Source organism: Cervus canadensis, chromosome 3 (assembly GCF_019320065.1).
Source record: "Cervus canadensis isolate Bull #8, Minnesota chromosome 3, ASM1932006v1, whole genome shotgun sequence".
NCBI lineage: Eukaryota > Metazoa > Chordata > Mammalia > Artiodactyla > Cervidae > Cervus > Cervus canadensis.
In genome coordinates, this window is record NC_057388.1 from 25,709,669 (window position 1) to 25,729,037 (window position 19,369).

A 19,369-nucleotide genomic window follows, 5' to 3' on the forward strand; every position below is an offset into this window, starting at 1 on the left:
GCTCAGAACTCCGCTAGCTGCCACATTAAATGCAGAATCTCCGCTCAGTGAGCCCACCCTCCTCACCTAAATGCTTTTCACTCTCCATATCCTTTTTTTGAGCGTGTAATATGGATAAGTTATTTTAACCCTCTTTAGTTCAGTTTTTTCAATTGTAAAATAAGGAGAATGAAATTATCCTACGAGGTGGTTTTCAAATGATTACATATGGAGCACATTTTCATAGGCATATCAATAGGCACTTAGTAAATATTTCTTATCATTTTACTGTTATTTTCCTTCCAGACCATAGTTTCATCATCATCTCTACATGAATAATTACAAAAATTTAAATCTTCTGCTCACACCTGAGTTCCAGATGTTTCCTAAACTTCTGGCTCAGCATCATCTCCTTGATACCACAAGGGCACATCTAGTCAACATGCCCAAAGCCATTGTCACTATTTTTCCCCCAAACCTCAGCCTCTTCCAGGTTTATTAGTCCAAGTAGATGGCCCAGTATCCTTCTAGTTTTGCTAGACAGGAATCTAAGAGTTATATTCCTAATGTTGTTCTTTCCATTTCTGTTCTATGTCCAATCCATTACCCCATCCTGCTTGCTGTACTCCTTAAACATTTCATTTATCCAACCAATTATTTCTATTCCAGTGGCCACCATCCCAAATCAGGCCTTTCTGCTGTACCATTTCTAGATCCTACAAAGTGGTTTACCCACAGTCACTCTTGCTTTCTCCATTTTTGTTTCTCTTAAGTGATGCAAGAGTGATCTTTTACAAGATAAGGCACATTCGTCTCTATACCTCCTTGCTTTAAACCAGAGTTCAGCAAATTCTTTTCTGTACAATGCTGGACAGTAACTACATAAGGCTTTGTGTTTGAACTGCCTAACTCTTACATTGTAGCAGGTCACAGCCGATGTGTAATGAGCATGGCTGTGTTTCAGTGAATCTTTATTTACAAAAAAAAAACGGGTGTGGGACCAATTTGGTTTCTGAAAAAGGAAAAATATGAAGCAAGTAGTATCTGGAATGGGATATTAAAATAACAGACATCATCCAAAACACCAGTTGTAAAGGACACCTAGATTTCTGATTTAGGAGATGCAGGGAGAAATATTCAACATTTCTGCCACCTGATGCACCAGACAAGTGTGCTGTAGCCACAGCTTGGGACATGCCTTGAAGCCACCAAGTTGTCAGAAGGCAGGGTTGGGGTGAATGTGGGGAATCAAGGGTTAAGTATGGATAAAATGTGTTCAAGAAATACCAGAATTTAGTACTGTTATTATTTCCCAAGAAAGCTGATAAGGAACATGTAACTTGCACAAAATGTTTAGTATTGACCATTCATCATGGAGACGTGTAATACCATGAGTGACATGAACACTGAAGACACAGTGTTACTGAATCAGTAAAACGTAGTCATTAAAACAAACAAAACATGGGGCTTCCCTGGCAGTCTAGTGGCTAAGAGACCACACTTTCAGTGCAGAGGGTGTCGGTTTGATACCTGGTTAGGGAACTAAAATCCTACGTGCTGCATGGTACTACCAAAAAATAAAAATTAATTTTTAATGTTTTAAAAAGAAGTAGGCTACAGGCAATCAAAGAAAGAATAAAAAATGAATTAGATTGCTGGGAGAAATATCAATAACCTCAGATATGCAGATGACACCACCTTTATGGCAGAAAGTGAAGAATTAAAGAGCTTCTTGATGAAAGAGGAGAGTGAAAAAGTTGGCTTAAAGCTCAGCATTCAGAAAACTAAGATCATGGCATCCGGTCCCATCGCTTCATGGCAAATAGATGGGGAAACAGTAGAAACAGTGGCTGACTTTATTTTTGGGGGCTCCAAAATCACTGCAGATTGTGATTGCAGCCATGAAATTAAAAGACACTTACTCCTTGGAAGGAAAGTTATGAACAACCTAGACAGCATATTAAAAAGCAGAGACATTACTTGTCAACAAAGGTCCATCTAGTCAAGGCTATGGTTTTTCCAGTGGTCATGTATGGATGTGAGAGTTGGACTGTGAAGAAAGCTGAGTGCCGAAGAATTGATGCTTTTGAACTGTGGTGTTGGAGAAGACTCTTGAGAGTCCCTTGGACTGCAAGGAGATCCAACCAGTCCATCCTGAAGGAGATAAGTCCTGGGTGTTCATTGGAAGGACTGATGCTGAAGCTGAAACTCCAATACTTTGGCCACCTGATGCGAAGTGCCGACTCATTTGAAAAGACCCTGATGCTGGGAAAGACTGAGGGCCGGAGGAGAAGCAGACGACAGAGGATGAGATGGTTGGATGGCATCACCAACTCGATGGACTTGGGTTTGGGTGGACTCCAGGAGTTGGTGATGGACAGGAAGGCCTGGTGTGCGGCGGTTATCGGGTCACAACTGAACTGAAGGCCACAGGGAACAGTTTAACAAGTGCAGTTGCAGAAGGTGTGTTTAACTATTACTCATGAAGAATGAATTTTTATTTAGATAAAATTACTGTGCTTTTAGTTTTTAATGTAGTTTTTTAATGTGTTTCCAATTTGAAGTTGTTTTTTTTCCAAGCTCCAGAGTGAGATAATACGTATTTGTTGACGTGGCTAGAAGAATATCTTGGTTGAAGATGCAGTGTCCTTGGGATACTTTAAGCAAAAAAAAAATTAGTTCATTTTAATAATGGTTGGATATTTTTCATTCAGTTCATGGAACTAAAGTTTTTGGAGATAAATCTACCAAAAATAAAACTTAGGACATTAATATAGGTGCTGTTATAAATTACAGTGAAAATCTAACACTGAGAATACAATCTTTGATTTCATATTAATACACATATTTACATTCTGCTAGAACATAAAGAACAGAAATGCATTTTTGCATTAATTACATAGTACCAAATTCCTTAAATTTTATTAAAAGCTTAAGAATAATATAAGTATAAATATAATATAAAAATGTATTGATAATCTATCAGTGAAAGATTATGGTATTTTTCTCAAAATTTAACTATATGTAAACACAGGGTGAAATGCAATTAAATGAAATACAAAGTTTTTAAAATACAACTGATATTGATGATAAAGAAACATCTTCAGCAAAGCAGGACAAAATTTCTCTCTTTGCTGCCCATTATCAATCATGCTTTAGAAATGTTTGAGAGGACTATTCTATAATAATATTGAAGAAATTATAAATGAGCTTTCTGAATTTTGATTACATTTTTCTTATCAGAATTCACTAGTCAAAATATTCAATAAATGGACCTCTAACTCCACAGATGAATAACTAACTACATATGTAGGAATTGCCTGTTGATCAGAAATAAAAGGAAACTAAGAAAAAATATACAAATACTTTTTAAAAATTTACTTTACTGATGTATAGTTTATCTACAGTGTTCATTTCTGCTGTATGCAGCAAAGTGACTCAGTTATACATACTTTTTTTTCATATTCTTTTCCATTATGGTTTATCACAGGATATTGAATAGGGTTCCCTGCTATGCAGTAGGACCTTGTAGCTTATCCATTCTATATATAATAGTTTGCATCTGCTAATCCCAAACTCCCAATCCACTGCTCTCTAACCACCCTCCCCCTTGACAACCAAAAGTCTTTTTGATTATGTCTGAACCTGTTTCTGTTTTGTAGATAAGTTCAATTGTGCCATATTTTAGATTCCACATATCAGTGATGTATGGTATTTGTCTTTCTCTTTCTGACTTAACCTCAATTAGTATTATAATCTCTAGGTCCATCCATGTTATGGCAGATGGCATTATTTCATTCTTTCGTATGGTTGAGTAGTATTCTGTTATATACATGTACCACATCTTTATCCAGTCGTCTGTCAATGAACATTTAGGTTGCTTCCATGTCTTGGCTATTGTGAATAGCACTGCTATGAACATAGGGGTGCGTGTTTCTTCTTTAATTATAGCTTTGTCAGGATGTATGCCTAGGAGTGGGATTGCTGGATCATATGGCCAGTCTGGTGTTTTGAGGAACCTTCATACTATTTTCCATAGTGGCTGCATCCATTTGCATACCCACCAACAATGTAGAAACAGTGTGGAAGGCTGTTTTGGGGCACTGAACAGCAGACAGTGAAGGCCTCTGATCCTAGCAGGAAACAAGGAAAAAGAAAGAAAATTATTCCAATTGTGTGGACTTACTAATAAGTGGCAAGTTCCAGGTGGAGCATAGGGAGAGAGAATTCAAATAGTAAGTCTAGCAGTTTTTCTAAGTTGAAGATCAAGTGATCAGAGTTTGGGAAAACTGAAGTGACTGGAATTTTTGAGGCAGAATATTTGGGATGAAGTTGCTACACAAAGAAAGAGCTCTGTGTATCTATAAGCTTCCTTAAACAGTTGTCTTATTTACCTTTCCATACATGAGGTGGAACTCCACAAGGCTGGGGAACTAACCAGTGGAAAACTGTAGGTTAAACAATTCAAGGAGTTCAAACAGAACTGGGAGTAATTTTCATTCCCACAAGCTAGAGTAGAAAGATCTTGTAATATACAAGGCATCATGTAGAGATATCAAATGATTTCATCTTAGTTACAGGGCTAAACTAATTGTATACTAAAGCCTGCCCTGGAGTTGGTCTAACAGCACAAGTATCCTCTGAAAGTTCATACTGATTTCAAGTAATTTAACTGCATGCTCAAACAAAGCCCAGTGCTTTCAAAGAACACAACAAAATTCAACCAAAAGTGTTCAAATTAACATCAAGCATCCAAATGAAAATTGCCAGCCCAACAATGAAGTAGCAAAATATGACCTAGAACCAGAAGACAAATCAGTTAATAGAAACTGACTTGGTAATGCAAAGTATGGTGAAATTAAGATGAGAATGTTACTCCCAATGTAAGGAGGAAAGTGCAATCAATGCAGAGAAAACTGAAAAATGCAAAAAATCATGGAAGTTTTAGAGACAGTTTTTTTTAATTTGAAATTTAAAAATTCTGCAACCTAGAGGATTATTGGCAGATTATACATTATAGAAGACAAAAGAAAAAAAGCAGGGGGGTGGTGTGTGGTGGAAATGGTGAAGTTGAAGAACAGAAAGTATCCAAAGTGAAGAATAGAGAGAAAAATACTGAAAAAAGTATATTAGTGGGATATGGGACAATATGACTCATTTTAATATACCTATAATTGGAGTCCCACAAAAGGCAGCATTGGGGAAAATATTTGAAGAAATAATGGGAAAACATTTCATAAATATGCTGAAAATTACACATCCACAAATCCAAGAAATTTGATCAGTCACTGGCAGAATAAATATGAATAAAATCACACTGAGGAACATCAAAGAAACCAGACAAAAGAAAGAGCATATGCTTACATTCAAAGAAACCAAGACAAAGATGATAAAGAAGTTTTTGTGGGGGCAGGCCAAGCAGCAAGAGATCTTAGTTCCCCAACCAGGGATCAAACCCATGCCCTCTGCAGTGTAAGCAGGAGTCCTAACCACTGGGCCACCAGGGGATTCCAATGAAGAAATCTTTAGACTCTCAAAAATATTATGTTAAGTGAAAGATGTTAAAGACTACATAGTATATGGTTCCATTTCTATGAAATTCTAGAAAAGGCAGAAGTACAATGGTAGAATTTTAGTGATTGTTAGGGACCAAGAAGAAGGGTAAGAAATTACCTCCAAAGAGCAAAAAGAACTTTTTGGGTTGAAGAGAATATTATATGCTTTAATTGCTATAGTGGTTATAGGACTGCATGCATTTACCAGAATGCATCATAAGCTGCCCTTAAAGCTGGTAAATTTGATTGACTATATAAAACTATACCTCAATGAAGCTGATAAGAAATAGTCATGAAATGGGGAGGGGGGTTCAGGATGGGGAACACATGTAAATCCATGGCTGATTCATGTCAATGTATGGCAAAAACTACTATAATATTGTAAAGTAATTAACCTCCAACTAATAAAAATAAATGGGAAAAAAATTTTAATGAGAACTCGGGGAAAAAACAAACTAAAAAAAAAGAAATAGTCATGAAATGAAGCAAAGATATAACCTTTGGAACTTTTAAAGAATTATAGGAGACATTGTTTGCAAAAGGAAAACATTTAAATTGATCCCTAAAAAAGCAAAAGAATCAATGAACCTACTAAAGAATAAGCACTCAAATCATGTACAAGATTTGCTTTTGAAAATCTGTAACTAGGTTTTCAAAGATGTATATTTGTTGATAGAATCACTGATATAATTATTCTTAGCTGGATAAATTTATTTTCTGTCCTGTAATGTAATGAAATTTGACAAGTCAAATGATTTTGCAGTATCTAAATTTGGTGAATAAAATTTGAAGTTACAAATGGAGAAAACTATTTTGATAAGTCTGGCTTACATAAAACATTTGCCAAAGGTACTCTGAAAGGAGGAAGAGGCCAGTCGTCATGAAGATATTTGGTGTGAAATGCTTCAGTGTTTTAGAAACTGGAAGTGAAAATATTCCACATTTAGCAGATACTACTCTGAGCTTGACAGATAGCACTGCACATGTAGAGACAGTATCTGTCTACCAGAAATATTACAGTCTCTCAAGAAGAGTAAAGATGCCACCATTTAACATTCTTTGACTGCAAAACTTTCCTTTGAAGAAAATTTCAGGCAATTTTATGAATCTAAAACATTTAGACCTTGTTGAAACAAAAAATACCACTGATACTGTATCAGTAAGTATATGACCACAGAACTGATTAACATATGTATGTAAACATTTACCAAAAGTCATAATTCGATTTGTTGTTTTCTAATGTTAAGATAATGTTTTAAGAGTTGGTTGTATGCTTTGGCATATATGAGTTGTGCTATTTTTATTTCTTAGAATAAATAACTAATAGTTGTGAAAATAATTTTTGAATAGAACTTTTTTAATAGGCCCACAGATTAAAGATAAATTGTTGACTAATAAGTATTTCTACAACATATAATTTTTATTTTTAGCCCCATTTTAAACCTCAAAATTGCCCCAGCATGGATGAAGAATTACCTGATCACTCTATTTATAAACCAACTTCCAATATATCTGTTTTTGCATATATACAGTGCATTGGATCCCAGAAAAGTCCATTTAGCTAAAAAAATATATCTTCCTGAACCTGAAAGACAGAGCTCACAGTGTGGAACTCCTGAGCTGCCAGCGGGAGCAGTTACTTTGCTTAGGGTTTAGTATTCCGAAACGGGAGCGAAGTCGTTTTATGAAGACTGTCATAGCAGTGTGGGTGATAAACTGAATGAGAATAGACAGGAAGAATACAGAAATGAATTTAAAAAGTGCTAACAAGCTCTGAGGTCTGGAGAATCCCTGAACCTAGCCCCTTGTAAATTCTAAAGGAAATCAACGCTGAACATTCATTGAAAGGACTGATGCTGAAGCTGAAGCTCCAATACTTTGGCCACCTGATGGGAAGAGGTGACACATTGGAAAAACCCCATGCTGGGAAAGACTGAAGGCAAAAGGAGAAGAGGGTGGCAGAAGATGAGATGGTTAGATAGCGTCACTGACTCAATGGACATGAATCTGAGCAAACTCCAGGAGGTAGTGAAGGACAGGGAAGCCGGGTGTGCTGCGGACCGTGGGGTCACAAAGAGTGGGACACGACTTAGCAACTGAACAACAATAACAAACAGGCCCCTTCTAAGTCTCGGGTGTTTAATCTCTAAGGTTGAAGGAGTTGGAAGAACTTTATGTCAGTGCCAGCCTCTTTTCCTATGGTAACATGGTATGTAATGACAAAAGAGGTCATCATTTAAGTGGCAAGAACATATTGGAGAAGTGAGTCTGAGGCTCCCAGTGGTGATGGAAGGGTAAGGCTGTGGTATCAAGAGGTTTTCAGACTCTCACAAGGCTTTGGTTGGGAAAACATCTGGTGGATGTGTTATTTTTAACACAGACCACAGACCTTCGTGTGTCAACAAGTACCTATTTTTCCAAACTGATCATTATCAAAAGTCTGGTTTATGCTGAAGTCTGATAACACAGCCCCTGTCCAACGTCCTCTCATGGCTCCTGTCAGACCCACTGACACTCCATCTGGGTCCCCCACCTCTAATTCTTGACTCTCTGTATTCTTTTATCTAGTTTTTACCTTTTAGATTCATTCTTTGCTTTACCTTTTACCAAATACAAATGCAGAATAATGAGATCAAATAACTACCCCCTCAAAAAGTGCTGAACAGTGGGAAGATTTACAGAGTAGGAAAAATGAATAAGGATAGAATATATGATCAAAGACGGATTGTCTGTGTCCCAGTTTTAATGGAAAGCCTCTCTCTTTTGCCAGTTTTATTTCCTTAGGAGAATAACACACTGGTGGCTGGTTACTAATATTCTACTTTATGAACAGCAGCTCCTGAAAAAGCAGTAAATCTTGCTTCATTTCTCTTACATGCTAATGGGGCTATTATTCCCATGCCAACAGACAGGACTTTTCTAGCACGTATGTTTCTGTAGAGGCAAACAAAAAACTACCCATCACGTGAAAATATAACCCATAAATTGTGTGGTTTGAATTGACTACGTATTGCACAGTCTTCCTATACATACCTCCATTTTAATTATTCTTCTTTATAAAGAGATAGTCACCTATAAGTGCATTATTAATGTAGAATATTTCCCTTGTTTTTATAGGCATTGCTAAAGGCTATATTGAATTTAAAATCTGGGATTATTTCTGAGTGAAGAACTTCGTACATCTGGATAAAAGCCAAGCTTTGAATGTTTAATCTTAACTTAGCAGGATATTTAATACACGATAAATTTTATTGAAAAGGTCTCAGTTATTTAAAATCTGTCTCAGTACTCACATAAAGACTAAACTTTGAAGGATCATTGTCATTTCTGCTGAATGATTTTATTAAGATTGCCCTTCTGTGCTGATTGTGTTTAGGGAGTAAAGATGTCTCTTACTGAGGGAAAAATACAATGCTTGAAAATTAAAACCCTGGGTTATTCTGATGTGCCATATTATCTAAAACAGTTTGCTGACCTCTTCAAGGGTTCATAGGCTCACAGAAATGTGAGGTTTTCTGCTGTAACAAATTTATTCTGATAATATCAAAGAGTGATATGTAACATGAAATCAGAAGAATCACAACCATTTAGAGCAGGAAGAGACCTTTCATTATCATCAGTCCCACCACCATCATTTTATAAATGTGGACATTGTTCCCAGATGACTTCTCTGGGACTAATATGGGGTCCTCAATCTATAAATCCTGACTTTTAGGGTTCCCTTTAGAGCCTAAAGTACTCATGAGGAAAATTTCACACAATTAGCTTAGTCAAAAGACCTTCCAGTGACACTAGGCAACTCTTGGTTGTAACTGCATGAAACAGGCCTCTGGTTCTCTTCTCAGTTCGGTACCTGGTTTGAAGAAAGCTACCCATGTGGACCGCGGGAACTCTAGCAATACAGTTCTGTGACGGACAACCCTACAGGCCTCAGAAACTTGGGGTAGGCTCCACAGGCTCCAGGAGGACTGTGCCTAACAGTGCCTTCAGCCACGTGGTGGGAAACACATCACTTTAAAAAGGGTACTCTTCTCTGAGCTCTTGTCTCCAGCTTCACGAGAGCTTCATCAGTGAAGCAGCCCAGCACTTGCAGTAGACTATGAGAAATAAAGGTAATGAGAAATGACTAGTCTCCACGTGGTTGTCTCACAAGCTGTGATACACCCATGCCATAAAGCCAGAGAAAGGCAGATCAACTGAGGCACATATCTAAGGAAGAAAGGTAATTTGTTATTACCAAAGATGATTTCTTTGGTAAAGGGATGTAATATATAAAACTGTTTTGCCTTGTGCATAATTCTTTTCAGATTTCATATATTGCATCTATTTGTATATTTTTTTGGGTGGTAGGGAGATGATAGAGCAGGACCAAATATAGGAGGACAGCAGCTCACAGAGGAAGAAACATCCTGGACTCAGGCAGTCCTGAGTGAGGATTTCCCCTCCTCCGCTTGTTAGCCATGTGTTCTCAGACAAAAAATTATCTAACATTGCATATTTAATTGTCATGAGGATTAAACTAAATTATACATGTGACAATACCTAGCACAGTCCTTGGCACATACTGGGAGCTCAATAACACTAGTTTTCTATTATATATAATTTAACCTGTAAAATCGCCTGTTGTTTATTTGTGAGAGGTCTCACATTTGTCACTCCAGAGAAAAAGGAAGTGATGATTTCCAGAATCACCTGCTTTGTGAATATCATGTGCTACAATAATGACTAATAATAATATTTTGTGAAAGCACTTACAGATGGAATTTGACATTTCCAACTTGGGTAACACGATAATGACATTGTGATGTAGAGAAATTAGGTTCTAGGATTGGAACTCTCAAGTCAGGATTATCTTTCAAAGTTGAGAGACTTAGGAAGCTATTAAAGACAAGATAGATACATTTCCATTGCTCACCTCCTAAACCTCTCTTTAGTCCATCTCTTTATTTTTGTTCCGCCCCCTTATTTTTAGTTTAGACATCATATTTCCTGCCTGTATTTTTGCCAAGATGCGAAATTGGTTTTCCTGCCACCACTCTCATCATCTGCTGATCAGTTGTCCATAATTTCTCCAGAAGGGTTTTTGAGAAATTTAAACCTGATGCTCTGTCTCTTCTGTTTAAAATGGCCCCTCATCACCCACAAGTTGAAGGCGAAGATCCCTGACATGTTCTTTGCGATTGTGTGTTTAATTAGCCCTTGCCTACGACAGCAGTCTCTCGCACTGTCTTCCATACTGCCCACATTACGCTTGTGCCTGGCAGTGGACTTGTTACCCTGGTAAAAAACAGACACCTGGGTCTCTGCACATTTCTGTACACTATTTGCTCTTCTCGGAATACCTCACCACCGCCATCTTCCTCTGTTTGAGCTTAACTAGCTTCTGATGGTCTTTCAAATACTTGGTCAAGTGTTGTTTTTTCTGGCAAGTTTTTGCTCATCTTCCTGGCCTCAAAAGTATACATTCTTCTTATTACTGAGAGGAATCTCAGGATCACTCGGGCCTTTTCCACATAGAATTGTCATGATTCATTAACTCAAAGGGCTTTCTCAACTAGACCATGAATTCCTTGCTGTTAGGGAAGCATCTTTGTGTCCTTCAACATCTGGTACAACCCTGGCTTTCAAAAAATGTTACTTCGTGAATGCATTCATTTAGAATTTCTATCATTTGGTCGAAATTAAAAACCTGGCTTCAGTCAGACTAGGTGATCCGAACAATAAAGTTGTAGTAGTAGATAACTGTCAGAAGGTTCTGTTGACATGAGGGGCAGATGGGGAGACTGGGTCTCCCCCACTCGCATGATATGACATCCACTCCTTTGTGAAGCAGTAAGATAAGGAAGGGCTTCCCTGGTGGCTCAGAGGTTAAAGCGTCTGCCTGCAATGCAGGAGACCTGGGTTCAATCCCTGGTTTGGGAAGATCCCCTGGAGAAGGAAATGGCAACCCACTCCAGTATTCTTGCCTGGAGAATCCCATGGACGGAGGAACCTGGTGGGCTACAGTCCACGGGGTCACCAAGAGTTGGACACGATTGAGCAACTTCACCTTCACTTTCAAGATAAGGAAAGGCCAACGATGAAAATTTAGGTATAGCTGGTAAGAATCTGAGGTTATCCCACTGTTTTTGAGAAGCAGAAATGAAGTGCCAAAGGGCCCTGCCAGCATGATAGGATGGTTAGAGGCAGAATTGGGGCGAGAACCCAGTTATCTTACTCCCCAATCCAGTAGTCACCCACTTGTCTTTTCTACTCTAGCCTGACTTCTGTTTATTTAGTTTTTGGAAAAAGCTACTTACCATGCCAACTTCTCACTTAATTGGTCAGGCTGTCGAGATTGTTCTTACCTGGGGAGGTTAGTCATGTCAGCACCTAGGGAGATTCTCCTGCTTTTTGGGGGGCCATGGAACACTTCACAAAGGAAAAAAAAAATGGCACAAGGACTGCAAAAAGGCTATTGACTCTATTCTTTCATATATATCCCACTGGCATGTTCTCATGAAATTGCTTCCTATTTTCCTCTCATTTTCCTTCCCCTGCCTTCCTTAAAAAAAGAAACATCGTATAACTTATGGAAGGGCGCCAACATCAGCCAATGCATATATTAAAGTTTTAAATCAGTTATTGTTCTAGTACACACCCTGGGGTTGAGAAAGAAAGAACATCCAGGACTAACAAACCTGATTGTTCTGGCAAAGCTGCCATTCAATTCCTGCTGGCATTTCTGGGCTTTTCTTTTCCTTTAATATTCCAACCTCATTAAAAAAAAAAAAAAGTTAATGGCTTAAGTAGCCAGAGGGCTACTCACCCAGAGGGCACAGTCCCCAGAGTTTGCTTCCTTAGATGCAGGGACAGCTGTCAGTCTGATGGTGAGTTCATTAGACCCTGGATTATTCCTCACTTTATTAATTTCTGAGCGAGGGAGAGACTCAGGCTTGGGAATATGAACCCTTCACAACTTGGCATTCTAGGCTGAGAAAAACACTTAATCATAAAGTTAAGAAATCAAATTACAACTGTGTATAACTGTGAATTTTTTTTTATTTTTATAACACTGAATTTTAACAACTACTCTGAGTTGGACCTATACAAGTATCCTGATAAATACTGTTTTAACATTTGTTTTGTTTTCCTAGGCAAATACTGGAAGTCGCTAAGGACGGCGGCGATGCCAAGGGGCTGTGCCCTGGCTGGGGCTCAGCTGCAAGAGGAGACAGAGACTGTTTCTGCCCTGGCCTCCCTGACGGTGGATGTCGAACAGCCGTTTGCTGAAGAAGACAACAGGTACGAACACAACACGGGGAGGGGGTCACTACTTTCGGTTACATCCAGGCTCATCATTAGCGCTCGTGAACCTCTCTCCAGGCGCTTCCTCACCTGACTCCTCCACTTTCACCACCTGTCTTCTCAGAAGCCATAGAGGCCACAGCGCATGCTGTCGGCTCTCAGGAATTGATGTTTCATTCTCCGCAAGAAGCACAGAGCTGGAGCATGTGGTTGCCGTTCACAGATATAGAGGGATGAGATAGATGGTGAGAAAAATCACGCCTTGGTGGATAATTTAGTGCAGATCATTATGGAAAAAGCTTCTTATGGACTTCTTTCCTTAGTTATCTCTGTTTTTCAAGATACTATTTTTCTTTTTCTCATATTTCTGAAACTACTAATATTAAGGCGAACAGAAGCTGGAGGTATGGCTTGTCAGCTGGATAACCTTCCATGACTGTCCATGACATACAACTACTGGATGAAGAGAAAAGTTACCTCCAGGAGATAGGAATGTGTGTAAAGGAATGTGTGGACTTGGGTCTGATATTATTTTACTTTATGATAAGGAGCTGATTTTAGTAAGTCTTCATATGAATACCTTTCAGGGAAAAAAATGATGACCTAAGATTGCTTCTCCTTTTAAGAAATGTATGTACATTTTGGTGTTCAACAGACCAGGCTACATTCAGGATTTCTTTTACATGTACTAAGACCAAAACCCCCACAAATGTACGAAAAGTAATGCTGCTCTCTGTGGATGACTTCAGAGTCACATTTCTCCAGTTTAAAGATGACTAGGTGAGGCTTTACTAAAGCTCTGCCAGCTTGTACTTCTAAATTGCTTCTGAGAGTGAAATTGAACTCCCTCCGTCAATAACATCACCGTTAATTACACAGATCCTGCTACTAGTACATAGGTTGGCAGTTTTCCCAAGAATGCACAAATTCGAACAGTTTTAGCTTTCTTGCTTTTACTGGGTATTCAGAGTTTAATGTATTTAACATCTTGCTTTGTCCATAAAGAGCAGGAGATACATTGAATAATAGATTTCATTTTTGTGCAATTGTTTTTTCTTACTACAGCCACTTAAAAAGGCATCTTCCTATGGGTATCTGGAGCATAAGGTAAAACTTATTTTACATCTGATAATATGAACTAACCCCCTGCTGTTCCCAGCTAAGAACCAAACCAAGTTCATAATTCAGAGGTGTTGTAGTTATTCCCAAGGCCAAATACAGTTAGTTGTCTGTCATTTGAGGGCTGTAAAACTAAGGAAACTAACATCTGTTAGTGTTGGATGTAAAAGGAGCATAGCTATTCTTTAGAATTCATTTAATACAGAGAAGCAAAGCTAAATTCTAGCCTGGGTGAAGTGAATTGTAAGTCATTTCTCCCGTTAAATTGCAGAGCTTAGAATAATTAAGAATAGTAAGTCCTGTTGTGAGCCCCATGTAATATAAAAATCTCGGGACTTTGGAGGAATTGCTCTGTAAGCATGTTTGTTTATCCTCAGGTACACAGCATGCTTTACTCCTGATAAACCACAGGGACTTGACCCTGACTTCAGTTCACAGTGATTTTTAAGCTTCATCTGATGGCAGAGAAAGAATGGGGGGGGGATGTGAATGTTCTGATGTACAGGGGAGCGAAGTTGAAGTTTGTGGCTGGAATTCATGTTTCTTTATCAGTTTTAAACAGATTGTATCTATTTTGATTGATTTTTCTTGTGGGAAGGAAAATGGTTTTGCTTGAAATATTCTCTTTGGCTTTGAACTCACTTTTTCAGCAGTGAAAAAGAAAAATTCTTCTAGAACTGGCTTTTGCATTTCTGTTGAACCATGCATGAATTTCATCACAGAGAGTCAGACAGGGAAAACCCTTGAAAGCCACAGAGCGTTTCTTCTTTTCACAGGAATGCTATCGGAATTGTCTTCCTACTTGATATAGGAAAAAATGGCTTTCACAATGAGGTAAAGAGGTAGAAATGTGCTTGGGCCTTTGTTATGAATGCAATGTTATAAGTACACAGGAAATTGAAAAATTAGAAAAATCAGAGCTAAATGGATGGAAAAGGGTGAAGGCAAGATTCTTTTTATAGGAAATTTCTTGCCAGTTATTTTGGAGAATATATTGGTGTTTGGAGTGAGATGACTCATTTTGCACTAAGACTTTGGGTAAAGCAGCTCTTTTCCTGGCCAACTCATATCTGACTCATTTACCACTAGTGAATAAAGGATAAAATGCTCCTGGCTAGGAACCATTGTAAGTATTTTTTGTTCATATTTTTGGGGGGGAGGGCAGGGGATGTCGGGAGATGACAACACAGTACAAAGTCATTTCATTTTTATAACTCATTGATGGATCATGAATAATAAATTATTAGAAAAAGGCTGGGGATTCATTTTGGGGATGGTTAACTCAAGTATAGTTTTCAAAACATAACTTTCAGGTGGCAAAGGACTTGAGCAGGAAGGAAATGACTGGTGGTGGGTCAGCAAAAAACAACAGGACAGAAGTAACCTAAGTGGGACTAACATATATGTTCAAAGAATGTGAAATAGGACTGGTCACATAGAACATGTCGTTTGGAAGAGAAGACTGTGAGCTTAGCTTTTTTCATGTTTGTCAGGAGATTGCACCTTTAAAAGATGATGGTTTGCATTGGTCAGGTATGTCTCAAATGCTTCTACTTTGAAAAGACCAGTGCAGTACTGAGGTTTATTCTTGGAGACCAGTTCAGGCCCTGTTGAAAATCAAGAAGAAGCTCCCTCTGGCAACCAAGACTTCAGAATGATCAACCCCTAAGTTACTGGGAGCATATTTACACTCTGGATTTTCTGACTGTTTTTTAGTCAAAGTTAGGTTTGCAAATGTCAGTTTATTGATTATAGTGTCAGTCACACAGCTGAGCTACCAGGGAAGCCCATTCAGTCACACTGGAACTTCATCATTTCATCTTCAACTTCTGTCAATTTTTCTCATGAAAGAGATGATCTCAAGTCATTATATTATACATAATAAGCATGGAAAAATGTGTCATTTTGAATCTTGTCATTCTGTTTTTTGAGCAACTATCTCATTTATGGATATTTTTTAGAAGTATAATAAGTTGGAAATTTCTAAGTATCATCTGCTTTGGCTTTCAGTAGCTTATCAGTAGTGGCAAGGACTTGATAACCCCATTTTCCTGTATCTTGAGATTTATATAGAAATAGAGACCTATTAAATACACATTTATGTCTAATAGAAATACAACTTTGTTTTCCATGTTTTGGGATTGTCTCTTCAGGGTTTCTGGAAGCTAGATGTTGCACCAGTTATTCAGGTTTCTGATTTTCCTCTATGATACCATTATTTTGAGCACTTGATTTATCTAGCCAGGCAAACATTCCAGTGTTAATTTTATTCTTAATTTTCATCCAGTGTCAACAATTTGTTAGTTGAAAAGTGTGCTGAGATTAGGAAGCTCCTGGTAAAAGAAAGGACAATATATCCCTTCTTACCTTCCTGTCCTCCTCCTGGGACCATCATTTTTCTCTGTGTTCAGTGCCTAAAAGTGTGTTCTTGGGACATGTGTGAACTCTTAGGGAATAAATCCAGTGTGTTTGAGTTTCTTTACGAATAAGTGTTTAATTTGAAAAAAAAGAAACAATATGCTTCTTCACTGTTATCTGCTTGCCACTACAGAGGAAGAGCAGAGTGTGACTCTGGAATCAGCTTTGTGTGTGCTCAGTGACTTTAGCTGTGTCTGACTTTGCAACCCCATGGACTCTAGCTTGCCAGGCTCCTCTGTCCATGGGGTTCTTGAGGCAAGAATACTGGAGTGGGTCACCATGCCCTCCTCCAGAGGATCTTCCCTAGGTTCCAATCCCATCTCCAAATTAAGCAGCATGTGCCTGATCAACAGTTATTATCTCTCTGGGCTTTACTTTCCTTGTTTTTAAAATGAAGGGAAAATTTCATAGGGTTTTGAGGATGAAATGAGATAATTCATCTTAAGAACTTAACACTTGACACATGGTAAGTACTCAATATTAAGGTTGACTTTTATTATTTTTCTATCATTTTCCTGCTGCTTCAGTTTGCTTTATTTTTTCCCTCCCTTAATATATTGTTCATCATCTAGTGACCTACAATATTAGAAATAGAATGTACCTGGGTATCTGTATGTTTAACATTTAATATGTTCATAGGTTAAATCAGTAGTGTAGTCATTAAAAATAAGAGATTGATAATCACTAAGCAATAAGTTGATTCAATTAACTAATCTTGTGATTAGCTGGCTTGAGAACTGTTACGATGCCCAATATATTGTAGGTAATAAATACGTAATGAATGAGTTCAAGACAGATGACAAAATACTGTTAAAATGGTAATGACAATTCGTAGTGATATGTGAGCTTTCTTTGTCTTATTGTCTCTATTTACTATTTTCTGAGGGAATCAATGTTTTTATCTTTCTATTAGTTTTCAAAATGTGTGTTTTGTGTGTTTTACGTTTTTCTTCCATAGTACCATTGACAGTATCCATTTTTCAGATATGCTGGCTAACCAGAATCCATAGTACTCACACCACAGAGATGGATTACCTGAGGAAACATGATAGAGACAGGAAAGGGAAAGCAAAGTGTCTGAATGGAGAAAGGAATTGTCTTTGGTGAGGTGAAGGGGATAAGAGAATGATGCTGACAAATGACAGGATTATTCTGTGACCTGCAGTAGGAGGAGGGAGAACATCTGGTTCATTTAAACATTTTCTGATTATTTTCTACATGCCAGACAGAGTTTTGGGAGTGAGGGTCATAGAGTTTCCATGGAGTCTTCAAAATTTTCACATATTTGGAGATTGTATTAATTTTCTCTTACTATCTTATAGAAAATATTACTACAGACCTAGTGGCTCAAAATGACAAAAAGGTCAGAAGAGTGACAAGTTTCGGGGTTAAAGTATAGAGGCTGGCCAAGTGTTGTTCCATGTTAGAGGCTCTAAGGGAAGAGACTGTTTCCTTGCCTTTCCCAGTTTCTAGAGGCTCCTGCATTCCTTGGCTCATGACCCCCTCTTCCTCTGTCTTCAAAGGCAGCAACTTCACATCTCTCTGACCCTTCTGCAGTCATCATCATCATATCTCTCTACTGAAGGAGGAAAAAGCTGGCTCAAAAGCAGGAAAGTCTCTCTGCTTGTAAGATCCGAGAGTGGATCCACCCAGATCATCTCTCGGTCTCAAGGTCCTTAATCTCACCATATTTACTAAAGTCAGTGTTGCTATGCAAGGAAACATATCCACAGTTTCCAGAGACTAGGACATCTTGGTGGGGGCTATCATTGTTTCTACCACAGGATCAAACATAAACAACCAACTACAGTAAATGATAAGTCATTTGATAGACTGAGCTACAGGATAAAAGAAGACTTAACATAGGCCAAGAACTGCGGAACAAACCACAGAGGCAGGACAACTGAGCTAGGGTAGAAAAATGGAGGCTTTCACCTAGTAAATAAGAACAGAGGCATCAAGATAGAAACAATAGCTTGAGCAAGCCACCTAGTTCTTTAAAGTTTCATTTTACACTGGACTATGGTTGATTCACGATGTTGTGTTAATTTCAGGCGCACAGCAGAGTATATACATGTATCTATTCTTTCTCAAGTTCTTTTCTCACTTAGGTTATTACGGACTCCTGAGCAGAGTTCCCTATGCTGTACGTAGGTTCTTGTTGGTTATCTATTTTAAATATAGCTGTTTACATGTTGATCCCAAAGAGTTTTACAGTACTTGGTCCTACATTCAGGTCTTTAATCCATTTTGTGTTTATTTTGTACGTGGTGTTATAGAGTACTTTAATTTCATTCTTTTACATGTACCTGTCTAGTTTTCCCAGCACCACTTATTGAAAAGACTGTCTTTCCTCCATTGTATGGTCTTGCCACCTTTGAAATAGATTAAATACCTGGTTTTGATTTGCATCTCCCTGATGATTAGTGATGTTGAACATCTTTTCATGTACCTGTTGGTCATCTATTAAATATATATCTTCTTTGGAAAAATATCTCTTCAGATATTCTGCCAGTTAGGGACTGTTGTGAATAAAGCTGCTGTGAACTTGTTTTGTTAATATGGAAAAAACACATTTACTATTTGAACCATTTTAAGTATACAGTACAGTAGTATTAACTGTTATGCCCATTGTTGTGAAACATATCTCTAGAACCTTTTTATCTTGCACAACTAAAACTCTATACCTATTAAACAACTTTCCTTTTCCCCTTGGCCTAGCTCGTGGTAACCACCACTCTAAGAATTTGACTATTTTAGATATATCATATATGTGAATCATGCAGTATTTGCCTTTTTGTGACTGGCTTGCTTTACTTAGCATAAAGTTATCAAGGATTATTATCCCTGTTGTAGCATATGACAAACTTTCTACCTTTTTTTATGGCTGAGTAATAACTCATTGTAGGTACATACCATATTTCCTTTATCTATTCATCTGACAATGTTGCTTCCACCTCTGGCCATTGTGAATAATTCTTCAATGAATATAAGTATGTAGTCTTATCTCT

At 37.9% G+C, this 19,369-nt stretch overlaps 1 protein-coding gene and 1 long non-coding RNA gene across 3 annotated transcripts in view; one reads left to right on the top strand and one right to left on the bottom strand.

The window, feature by feature from the left end:
• Positions 1-19,369, top strand: part of HDAC9 (histone deacetylase 9) — a 980,387-nt gene that overhangs the window by 951,858 nt on the left and 9,160 nt on the right. Inside the window, exon 26 of the mRNA XM_043462784.1 lies at positions 12,671-12,818. Coding sequence (XP_043318719.1) covers positions 12,671-12,818 — 148 coding nt within the window. The remainder of the gene's footprint in view (positions 1-12,670; positions 12,819-19,369) is intronic.
• LOC122438181 overlaps positions 2,305-19,369 on the bottom strand; it is a 179,500-nt gene continuing 162,435 nt past the window's right edge. The window contains exons 1-4 of one of the 2 annotated variants that reach the window (XR_006268472.1): positions 12,912-15,765; positions 12,215-12,289; positions 4,044-4,112; positions 2,305-2,636 (exon numbers count right to left, since the gene is read on the bottom strand). This is a non-coding gene — a long non-coding RNA (uncharacterized LOC122438181). Of the gene's footprint in view, positions 2,637-4,043; positions 4,113-12,214; positions 12,290-12,911; positions 15,766-19,369 lie in introns of those variants that run through there. The other variant, XR_006268473.1, reaches the window with a different exon arrangement.